This window comes from Gastrolobium bilobum, unplaced genomic scaffold (assembly GCF_033153095.1).
Source record: "Gastrolobium bilobum isolate Gb01-03AN ecotype WA unplaced genomic scaffold, APGP_CSIRO_Gbil_v1 utg105468, whole genome shotgun sequence".
NCBI lineage: Eukaryota > Viridiplantae > Streptophyta > Magnoliopsida > Fabales > Fabaceae > Gastrolobium > Gastrolobium bilobum.
In genome coordinates this window covers 1-11,633 of record NW_026895807.1, presented here as the reverse complement: position 1 = coordinate 11,633, position 11,633 = coordinate 1, and the positions used below count along the sequence as shown (strand labels likewise).

The following is an 11,633-nucleotide window of genomic DNA, read 5'->3' as shown; positions in this document are numbered from 1 at the left end:
AAATTAAACCAAAGAGCAACTCAAAATTCATTTATAAAATATGTGTTCCTTACAAAGCTATCCTAAGACAAAAAGGATTACTTCTATGGAACCCTCACCTACTTAGAGGAAGTTAGCTCCTAGTGAGCATTTTTACAAAGAAATAAGAAAACAAAGAGACAACCAGTCCTAGGATGGGTGCTGATTCTCCTCTTTATGAGGATTGCTTGTTCCTTTTATAGGGTTCTTCATTTGATCTCCATTGTTCCTTTCATCAAGGGTCGTGCTTTGTCTAAATCCTCTCCAATGGTAGCTTTGCTTCTTGCCAGCTTGGCCTTAAATGGAAGTGGTCCCCCTTGCTTTTGGCTCCCTTTGTGAGTAGGAGTATCAGATTCAGGGCAGCACCTCCACCTTCTCTGTTGTAGCTGACGTGGCGGCTCCCCATTGCTCAGCTTCTTTGCTTTCGTACTGTAGCAGAGGCAGCACCTCCACCTTCTCTGCTGTAGCTGACGTGGAGCTCCCCATTGCTTCCTTTGACTGCTGTTGTACTATAGCAGACTTCTTTTTCCTTTCTGCGCAACACTCCTTCTTCTCTCTTCATTTTGTGGTTCCTTTTGATGGGCCTTAGGTGTCCTGAACAAAGCAAACTAACCCAATAGTTATATGTGAAAAAGATAATGTTAAATTTGCTCCAAGTCTACCTTAATTCCCACTTTCGGCATTGCTCTGGTCCACTATTCAAAACAGTTGCTCTATATGAAAAGAAGAAGGTTGAAGGGAGTGATTTATATCCAAAACATGGGTTTTGTGGAACAATTTACACTTAATGGGCCTCAACTCTTGAGGACTATCATTGGCTGTGACTCAATATGGGTCATTGTGGACAGATTGACGAAGTCTGCCCATTTTCTTCCAGTGACGGTGAGCTTCACTACAGAGCAGTTGGCCAAACTGTATGTTCGCGAGATTGTGAGGCTTCACGGGGTGCCCGTGAGTATCATCAGTGATAGGGACCCGAAGTTCACATCTCGATTCTGGGAGGCGCTGCAGGGAGCTTTTGGTACGCAGTTGAGATTGAGTACCGCCTATCACCCTCAGACTGATGGACAGACTGAGCGGACTATCCAGACCTTGGAGGACATGTTGCGGGCTTGCACGTTGGAGCAGGGCTCGGCATGGGATAGGTACCTTCCATTGGTAGAGTTTTCTTATAACAACAGTTTCCATGCTAGCCTGGGCATGGCACGCTACGAGGCGCTCTACAGTAGGAGGTGTCGTACACCTACCTGCTGGTCGGAGGTGGGGGATCGTGAGTTGTTTGGCTTGGACTTTGTCCAAGATACCATCCTGCAGATCCAGATGATCAGGGAAAAGCTGAAGCAGGCGCAGAATAGTCAGAAGAGCTACTACGATGTCAAGCATCGACCACTGGAGTTCAGTGAGGGTGAGCACGTGTTTGTGAGACTTTCACCTGTCACCGGTGTTGGACGGGCACTCGGAGTGAGGAAGCTGAGCCCGCGGTTTTTTGGGCCATACCAGATTCTTGGTAGAGTAGGACCTGTTGCCTACCGGCTTGCCTTGCCTCCGAACCTGGCCAACATCCACGACGTGTTTCACGTGTCTCAGCTTCGGAGGTACATAGCAGATCCGTCGCACGTGGTGCAACCGGATGATGTGGAAGTTCGGGAGAACTTAAAGACTCCCGTAGGACCACTAAAGATTCTCGATCGTGGCGAGTAGCAGCTGAGGAGCAAGGTCATTCCGATGGACAAGGTGCAGTGGACCGGAAGGACTCCTGAGGAGTGTACTTGGGAGCGTGAGGACGAGCTTCTCCGGCAGTACCCCGAGTTTCGACCAGGTATGTTTCTGATTTTGAGGTCAAAATCCTAAAAAGGTGGGGTGAATGTAAGAACCCGCACCGTTAATTAAGGATTTTAATTAATAAATTACGAGAAAATAGGAAATGATTCCATAATTGACCCTAATAATTATTTATGAGGCTTAATAATCGTAATAAGTGATTAAGAATGTTGAAAGTCGCTTTTCGGAAGAAAAGTGCAGATACCGGTTCTGCTAGTCAGTATAAATGCGTGCCAAAAAAGTATCCCGGAAAACTAATGTAAGTGCATGATAATTACTAGAATAATATGTAGGACTTGTAAAACGAGTTTCAAGTCCAAATAATGAGAACTGGTGCTGGAAACCGGTACTGGCTTGGAAAAGCGCGTACCTGAAAAGTGCTCAGAAAATTATAAGAAAAATATGATAAATCTTAGAAAATTATGTAGTTTCAGAATCCAAAGTTTGGGATTAAAATGCTAAGCGTAGCAATTAAAGTTAACACTGTGTGTTTAAGTGGCTTGGGCTATAAATGCCCTTTGTAAGGGCACAAAACCCTAGAAAACAGTTTCTCTACGTGAGTGTGTGAGGGTGGCTGATCAGCTTGGCTGACTTATGGGGTTTCTTCTCCATTTTGGGTCCAAGACACTTTCTTTCTTGATTTTTCTTCCCACTTTCACTTGGGATACACTTGGTGAGGGTGAGAGCTAGCTTGGGACTCTATTGCTGGTCTTTTCTAAGTTGAGATAGCTGCTGTGTGTGAGGTTTTGAGGCTGACTTGGGTTGGTTGTTTGTGGGAGCCTTTGTTTTGGCATTGTGAGGTCCAAGAAGCTTCCTTTGTGTTGAAAGGTCCAAGCTTGTTGATCCATTTTCGTGCACCTTGTTGAGTTAGTCTTGAGGGGCTGATTGTTGAGTCAGTCATGAGTTTAATGCTTAAAAATGAAAGCTTGATGCATGTTAAGGTTAAAAGATGATAACTTGTTGTTGGGTGAGGCTTAACACATCTAGAAATGCATGATTAGGTGTTTAAAATCGGTAAAAAGGGAACCTTTTTGGGATATCTTCACGAAAATGCAGAAACTGCATTCTGTCGTGAGATATCCGGATATTTGTCGAACTGATATCCGGATATTGGATATCCGGATATTCTGGGATTTCGCAGAACAGCAGTTGTGCTGTGTGTACAGTAGGCTATTGGGGGTTTGCGGACCCTAGTTTGATGAAGTTGAACTTCTGTATTTAATGGATTAAGCCAGAATCATGGGATTAAGGGCTTGTGGCTTTGTTAGAAGCTTTAAGACTTGAAAACGTAATGAAAAGGCGTTGTCTTAATATTGTATGCTTGTGGTGCATGTTGTTGATGTGTTGTTGGTCCATAACAGATTGTGAATCTGCTGTGTTTGGACTTTGAGCTGTGGACTCTTGGATTTTGGAGTTAGCTTGCAAGGTAAGCTTTCGTGTCCTCGGTTTAGCCATGTTATGGTTCCACCATGTCCCATGGGGGTATGGTTTATGCATATTGTGTACATGCTTTTGAATAATTGATATTTTGATTGAACTTTACATGTAATGGCTTTTAATATGCATGTGTTGTTTCATCTTGACGGGAAGCTTGAGTATGTAGCGCCATACAAGACGGTGTACCGGGGTGAATGCAAGTGGTACTTGCACGGTGTGTAGGTGATAGACGTATACCTGCACTGTCTCTGGCCAGTAGATTAGTATTGACAAACATGGCATGATTATCTGCTGCATTGCATTGTTTTAGAAATGATAAATGATAAACTGTTTTGAACTTATATTGCACATGTAAGTGAGCTTGGGGTGGAAGATCCTTGAGGACTCACTGACTTACTGAGATTTCTAGATTAGAGATCTTACCCCACGTTTGGGGAATGCTTATTTCAGGGTTAGGTAGTATGGGTATTGATGCCTCGGGCGGCAGGAGGCCGGAGCTTAGCTGATTATGTTTTACTGCTTTATGTTAGCATGACTGGATTTGGGATGCTGTTTATGTTTTCCGCTATTTATGATATGTTGTTGTTGAGACTGATGTTGGGCATGTTGCCTTATTGAGTGAGCATGGGGATTGTCCTATTTGAAATTTGAATTTGAAATTACAATTTGAATTTGAATTTAAAATTTAAGTGTTTGAAAGTTTGAATTCAAATGTTTGAAATTCGAATTTGAATTGGCTATGAAAAGTTGTTTCATAACAAAAGGATAAGATGAGATCTTGTTGGAACATATCAGGAGGAGATCTTTTGGACCTAATCCAAGGATAATGGGGCGCTGATTTTGGCTAGATTTGATCATCAAAATCAGCTCCAGAAGATACGGTCTGTTGGGAGAATATTTGAGTGAGTTGATTTAAGTTTGAAATGCAACTAACTCAAATGTATCTAGTCACCTTTTAGGCTATATGGGGCGCACCATATAGCTGATTATATGATGATTCATGATCAGATTTCTGACTAGGTTTTGAACTTAGTCTCATGAGAATATTCTGGGATGTTGTTGGCAATTTTTGAAATGCAACAACTCCACTTATTCTCTCCCCATAGGGCGCCACTTTGATCAGATTTTTGGGAGAAAAATCTGATTTGTTTTTTAAACTTAAAAGGCTCCTCTTGTGTGGTTAATGGGTAGTTAGTTCCTCCTTAGGTTTTTGTGAAAAGCCAAGCCTTTCTCTACTCATCCATGTGCCCCTTGTGAGGTTTTCTCTTAGAACACTTCACTCTTCTAAACACTTTTACCTAGCCTCCTGCATCACACACTGAGCGCATAGCAAGCCTTATTGTGGTGATCAATCGGCGACCTTACTGGAAGGAGTTCCTGTATCTAGACGCGGGTGGTGTGGATCAACGTTAGAGGGTCTGAACCCTTCAGACCTACCTTGATCATCTTGAGTTTTCACGAACAAGGTATGACATACGTCTTAAAGTATGTATCTTGATATGCATGTGTGTTCCGCTTGCGAAAAAATTTTGTTTTTCCCTCACGCATGTTTCGGCCTTCAAGGCCAATTCTACTTTCATAATGTATATGTGATTCCTCAGTGTGGGTCTGATCAGGTCATTCCTTTGTGTTATATGTACAGATATCATGAGTAGGGCACGTGGCCGCTGTGGAACTCGAGGTGCAGGTCGTCTAGCTGCACCAGATCCTATTACTGTAGTTCTGAATGCTCTGGAGGAAGAGACTGCTGCAAATAGAAATATGACCAAGACCCTGATGAAAAACAATCAGGATATGATGCATGCCTTCATGAATGAGATGAGGGCAGATAGGGCTCGGAACAGGAGGGATGATTCTCCTCCACATACGGCTACGGAGACTCATACCCGTACGCCATCTGTTACACCTCACCAGGAGGGGAGTGGTGCTAGTCGTCAGTCTGGCGAGGTTAGTCACCACACTAATGATCCTACTCATATCCTAGAGCCTTCTGTGGATGCTTTTGTTGTGGCACAGTCTTCTGGGGTTGCTGGGCAGGTATTTGCTAGTACTGATGAGCAGAAGCTCATTTCTTTTAGAAAACATAAACGCCAGCATTTCAAGGGTCAAGGGACCCGAAGGTCGTGACTACCTGGTTGATGGGTATGGAGAAAATATTCCAGGTTATGGGGTGTCAGGATCCCCAGAGATTACTTTATTCGGTTTATATGCTTGTGGGGGATGCCCACGAGTGGTGGTACAATGCATCTCACCCTTTTACTATTCAGGGGGAAGAGATTACTTGGGCATTATTTGAAAGGCTATTTCATGAAGAGTATTTTCCCCGGGATGTTCGGGAAGCCAAGCAGGGTGAGTTTGAGAAATTGGTACAGGGTACCATGACGGTTGATGCCTATGTGGCGAAGTTTAATGAATTAGTGAAGTTTGCAAATTACGGTTGTATGTTGCCGACTCTTGAATTTCTATCTGCTAAATTTCAGAGAGGTCTGAATGAGACAAATTGCTAAGAGGATGTCTAATACTGCGGTGAGAAATTTTGCTGATTTAGTGACCCAGTGCAAAAGGGTTGAGACTGTTTATAGCAGGTATCCGAAGTCTAGTTCTTCGAGGACATCTGGTCCTCCTGGTAATAATAACAGAGGTGGCTACCATCAGAATAATAATAGAGGTAGGGGGTTGCAGGTAGGGTAGCTTCCGGGTCAATTCAAGAGGGGTGGTGGCCAGAGGAGTGGGTTTAATGACAGAAATTCTAATCCTCGCTGTGAGAAGTGTAAGAGGTTTCATAAGGGCCCTTGTATTGCGGCTCTGAATTCTTGCTTTAAATGTGGTAAGGTTGGGCATTTCGCCAAAGATTGTTACAGTAATACTGGGCAGGCTACGAATCTGCAGGCCTTGCCATCTGCCCCTACGGTTGGGCGTGTATATACTACAAAAGTGCAGCAAACAGAGAAGGCACCTAATCTAGTTAAAGGTACAATTTTTATCTCAAATATTGATTTGTCTATTTTATTTGATTCGGGAGCGATGCATTCGTTCATGGCTGAATATGTTGCAAAAGGATTGGGGTTAAGACTATCACAGATGATTCCCCCTATGCGTATTTCTACTGCTACAGAAGAGGTTAGTGATTCCTCCTTTATTTGTAAAGAGGTTGGGTTTGTCTACGAAGGCAGGGGTTACGCTATTGATTTAATTATCTTGCCCCTGGCCTCTGTTAATTTGATACTGGGCATGGATTGGTTGTCTCTAAACAGTGCAATGATTGATTGTTGCGGCAAGAGGTTGATTTTATCTCACGAAAAGCCCTTGGTTAGTCCGTCTCCTTTTCTGTCTATGTGCCAAGCTGTTAAAGCCTTGAAGGCTGGGGATTAGGGTTATATTTTCTTGGGTGGATTGATGGGAGATAAGGAGATTGAGCTTTCTACTATTCTGGTGGTTAATGAGTTTGTGGATGTATTCCCTGATGAGATACCGGAATTTCCTCCTGAGAGAGAGATTGAGTTCTCGATTGAATTGTTGCCTGGTGTGGGGCCTATTTCTTTGGCTCCATACTGGATGTCGCCGCTGGAGTTGGCTGAGTTGAAGAAACATATTGAGGAGCTGTCTGCAAAGGATTTTATCAGACCGGGTGTGTCTACGTGGGGAGCACCAGTAATATTTGTGAAAAAGAAGGATGGAAGCATGAGATTATGTACTGACTACCGGCATTTGAATAAGGTTACGGTTAAGAACAGGTACCCATTGCCGCGTATTGATGACTTGTTGGATCAGTTGAGAGGTGCCTGTGTATTTTCTAAGATTGATCTCTGGTCCGGATACCATCAGATTCGGATTAAGTCGGAGGATGTGCCTAAAACGGCATTTCGTTCTAGATACGGACACTACGAGTATCAGGTGATTCCATTTGGGCTTACTAATGCCCCGGTGGTGTTCATGGACTATATTGATCACATTTTTAAACCGTATTTGGATCAGTTTGTAATTGTGTTCATCGATGATATTTTGATCTATTCTAAAAGTGAGGAGGAGTATACTGAGCATCTGAGGACTGTGTTACAGATATTAAAGGATAAAAAGTTGTATGCGAAACCGTCGAAGTGTGAATTCTGGCTATCTGAGGTGCAATTTTTGGGTCATGTTATTTCTGCTAGGGGTGTTGCGGTGGATCCGAATAAGATTGATGTTGTTATTGACTGGGAATGACCAAAAACTGTTACTGAGATCTGGAGCTTTCTGGGTCTTGCTGGATATTATCGTAGATTTATAGAGGGGTTTCCCACAATGGTACTGTTGTTGACCCGATTGACACGAAAGGGTACTCCTTTTGTGTGGACCCAGGAATGTGAGAGATGTTTTCTGGACCTTAAAGAGAAATTGACTACTGCTCCTGTGTTGACCCTCCCCGATCCGGAAGGTGAGTTTGAATTATACTGTGGTGCTTCCAAGAAGGGTTTGGGGTGTGTGTTGATGCAAGAAAGGAGAGTGGTTGCTTATGCTTCTAGACAATTGAAGTCTCATGAAGAGAATTATCCGAGCACGATTTGGAGTTTGCTGCTATTGTATTTTCCTTGAAAATCTGGAGGCATTTTCTGTATGGGATGAAATTTGTTGTGTTCAGTGATCACAAAAGTTTGAAATATTTGTTTGATCAGAAAGAGCTAAATATGAGACAGCGGAGATGGGTGGAATTCTTGAAGGATTATGATTTTGAATTGAAATACCATCCGGGTAAAGCTAATGTGGTACCAGATGCATTGAGTAGGAAGTCTGTCAGCGTGTCCCAACTGATGTTGTGGGATAATGAAGTGATTGAACAATTCCGTGATTTGAAATTAACGGATGTCTTTATAGGTAGTATGGATGAATTTAGATGTTTACGGGTTGAAAATGGATTACATGAGAAAATTAAAGAAACGCATGTACGAAACGACAGTATCAAGTATTTGAAAGGGCAGAGTGAGATATCTTTGAATGAACAGGGGTTATTATTGTATCTGTAGAACCAACGCACTCTATGAAAAGAATATAAAGGTTCAACGATTTCGATGATAACAAACAAGCATGGAAAGAAAGCTTCAAGGTGCAACCATCAAAAAGAAGTCTAAACAAGATCAAGACTCAAGCTTCAAGAGAAGTCTCTAAGTCCAAACTCAGAGTAATATACTATAGGACTTAGGATTATTTGTAAATTGATTCCTTACAAGAATGAAGCTCAAAGTATTTGTTAAATACATGCATTAAATCATCAATTGACATTCAAATACATTCCTAGCATGAAAATACAATTTTCAATGGTCATAAAATGTTTAAACAATATTTGAAACTGACGTGAATCAAGAGAAAACCATTTTAGGGCGAAATCCAACCTATCAACAGGTTGGTAATCGATTACCCAACCATGGTAATCGATTACCCTTCATGGTAATTGATTACCCACTCAATGGTAATCGATTACCTACTGTACAAAAGACAAAAATAACGGCTATAAAACGGCTAGTTTGCGAAAATGAGTAGAAAAAAGGCCATGGGGGCCCTCTATAAATAGAGACTATTGTTCCTATTGATGGGACACACTTCTTGATCATTATTACTCATTAATTCTCATCCTATTTGCATTATTCTTGTCTTCTTGATCATAAATTCTATTTGTGCTTTATTCTTGTGAGAGTGTCATATACCATTGTTCTTCAACTTGTGTTATTTGTACTTTGAGAGTACTTAGCCATTATTAAACACCTTCCTTAATAACTTGAGTAGTTAGGGGAGTGAACCCTATACACTAGAGAGGTTACCATATTCCTAAGAAAATTTGGAGTGAAAAAGTGTAAGGCATCAGGAGCCCGAAGTCTTGAAAGGTTGTAGTGGTTTGTCAAGCACCCTCAAGGTTGATAGTTAGTGAAAAAAATTGATCGAGCGGCTTCAGTCTGGACGTAGGTCACGGTGGTGGTGACCGAACCAGGATACATCTAGTTTGCAATTTCTCTATCCTTAATCTCTTTATTTAAGTATTAAAATTGCATCTTAGATTGTCTTTATATATTCGCTTGCTTACTTTGTTGTTCACTTCACTTAGTTTTTTGACTTATTAAATCACTTCATTGAAGAAATAGTCTTTAATATACAAAAGGAGGTACTTTGCGAAAAGATTTTGTAAAACTCAATTCACCCCCCCTGAGTATTGAAGCAACTTGTACAACAAGTGGTATCAGAGCTTGAACTCTTGTGTAAAGAGCTTAACCGCTTCAAGAGAAGGGATGGCTTCTTTGAACCATGATATGCCCCTTGAGGGATCGTCTAGTACTAGACCTCCATTTTTCAATGGCGTCGATTATTCTTATTGGAAGAGTCGAATGAAAATATTTCCTCAATCTAATGATTTAAGAGTATGGAGTGTAGTTGAAAAAGGGTACACACCACCTACTATAAAAAATGCGAAAGATGAAGATGTTCCTAAAGATATAGATAATTATACCGAAGATGAAATTAAGAAAGGAAATTGGAATGCTAAAGCTCAAAACTTGATCACAAATGCCTTAGGTCGTGATGAGTACTTTCGTGTTTCAAATTGTAAGAATGCTAAGGAAATGTGGGATATTCTTCAAATAAACTATGAAGGAACTAGTGATGTTAAATTTACAAAATTAAATGCACTCACTAGAGAATTTGAAATGTTTGAGATTCATGAAAATGAAAGTATTCAAAGTATGCAAAAGAGATTCACACACCTTGTCACTCATCTAAATGCTTTAGATAAATCTTTTACTAACCTTGAGTTAATTGCTAACGTGATGAGAAGTGTGCACAAAAGGGAATGGCAACCCAAGTTGACGGCTATTACGGAATCAAAAGATTTGAAAACTATGGATCTTGCAACCTTGTTCGGCAAGCTCCAAGAGTATGAAATGGAGCTAACTAGAATAACCTTGAAGGAACAAGCCATCAAGAAAAGTAGGGGAATTGCCTTGAAAGCCTCAAAACCAAGCAAAGAAAAGGATGAGGAAAAAGAAGATGGAGATTCCGAAAATGGTCTTGATGAAGATGAGATGGGTCTCTTCATAAAGAAGTATGGAAAATTCTTTCAGAAGAACTTCTCAAAGAAATCCGCATTTCCTCCTAGAAGAAGATCTAAGGATGAAGGATCCTCACAACTCACCATCACTTGCTTTGAATGTGGAAAAACCGGTCACTACAAATCCGATTGTCCAAACATTCAAAAGAAAGACAAATATGAAAAGAAGCAAGGCAAGGATAGAAGGAACTTCAAGAAGGCTTATCTTGCTTGGGATGATGAATCTAGTTCTTCCGATGATGACTCCAAGGAAGAAGCAAACCTATGCTTCATGCAAGATGGAAGACCACCGGAGAAATCAAGCAAAGGAACTCAACATATATGTCTAATGGCAAATGAGGACAAAAATGAATCCGAAACCGAGGTAAACTCATCTTGCTCTACTATTTCCCCTTCATATGATGAATTGTCTGCCATGTTTGAAGAAATGCATAATGAAACCCTAAAACATGTTAAAACTCTTAGAGCATCAAGAAAAACTATTTGTTCCTTGGAAAAACAAATTGTGTCTTTAGAAAAAGAAGTGAAAGATTTAAAAGATGAAAATGAAACTCTCAAATTACTTGATGCTAGCACTAGTTGTATCAAATGCCTATCTTCAAATGATCATGCATCTTCATCATCATGTACTTCATGTAAAGATTTAAACAATGAAATTGATGATTTAAATGAAATTCTAAGCAAATTCACATGTGGAAGAGATAACTTAAATGTGTTGCTTGGTAAACAAAGATGCATGTTCAACAAATCCCGTTTAGGCTTTGACAGTAGCACACAAGAAAAATCATATAAAAACTTTTTCATTTCTCCATCCTACATGACAAGTAGCCCATTCATTAAATGTTTTCATTGTGGTGGAAAAGGTCATAGTGCATCCACATGTAAAGTTAGAAAGAATGGTATTATTGGGCAAAAGAAAGTGTGGGTTCCTAAGGGAACTAAGCCCAAGACTAACAACACATAAGGACCCAACAAGGTTTGAGTTCCAAAGCTTAAATCTTGACTTTGTGATGTAGGTTTGCTTAAAGGCTAAAAGCTCCAAATGGTACTTGGATAGTGGTTGCTCAAGTCACATGACGGGAGATGTAACTAAATTCCAATCATTCACAAAGAAAGAGCATGGACATGTTTCCTTTGGAGATAACAACAAAGGAAAGATTCTCGGTATTGGAAAAGTTGGTAATTCCTCATCCGTTTCTATAGAAAATGTTTTACTTGTTGAGGGCCTTAGACATAACTTGCTTAGCATTAGTCAATTATGTGATAAATATTATAAAATTATTTTTGA

At 40.7% G+C, this 11,633-nt stretch overlaps 1 protein-coding gene across 1 annotated transcript; it reads left to right on the top strand.

The window, feature by feature from the left end:
* Positions 1-10,064: 10,064 nt before the first annotated feature.
* On the top strand, positions 10,065-11,524 carry LOC133296108 (uncharacterized; the record flags this gene model as incomplete). The annotated part of the gene is made up of 3 exons (XM_061495058.1): positions 10,065-11,067; positions 11,209-11,270; positions 11,362-11,524. Coding segments are annotated over exons 1-3 (1,228 nt in total), but the record flags the coding sequence as incomplete, so codon positions are not given.
* Positions 11,525-11,633: the final 109 nt, after the last annotated feature.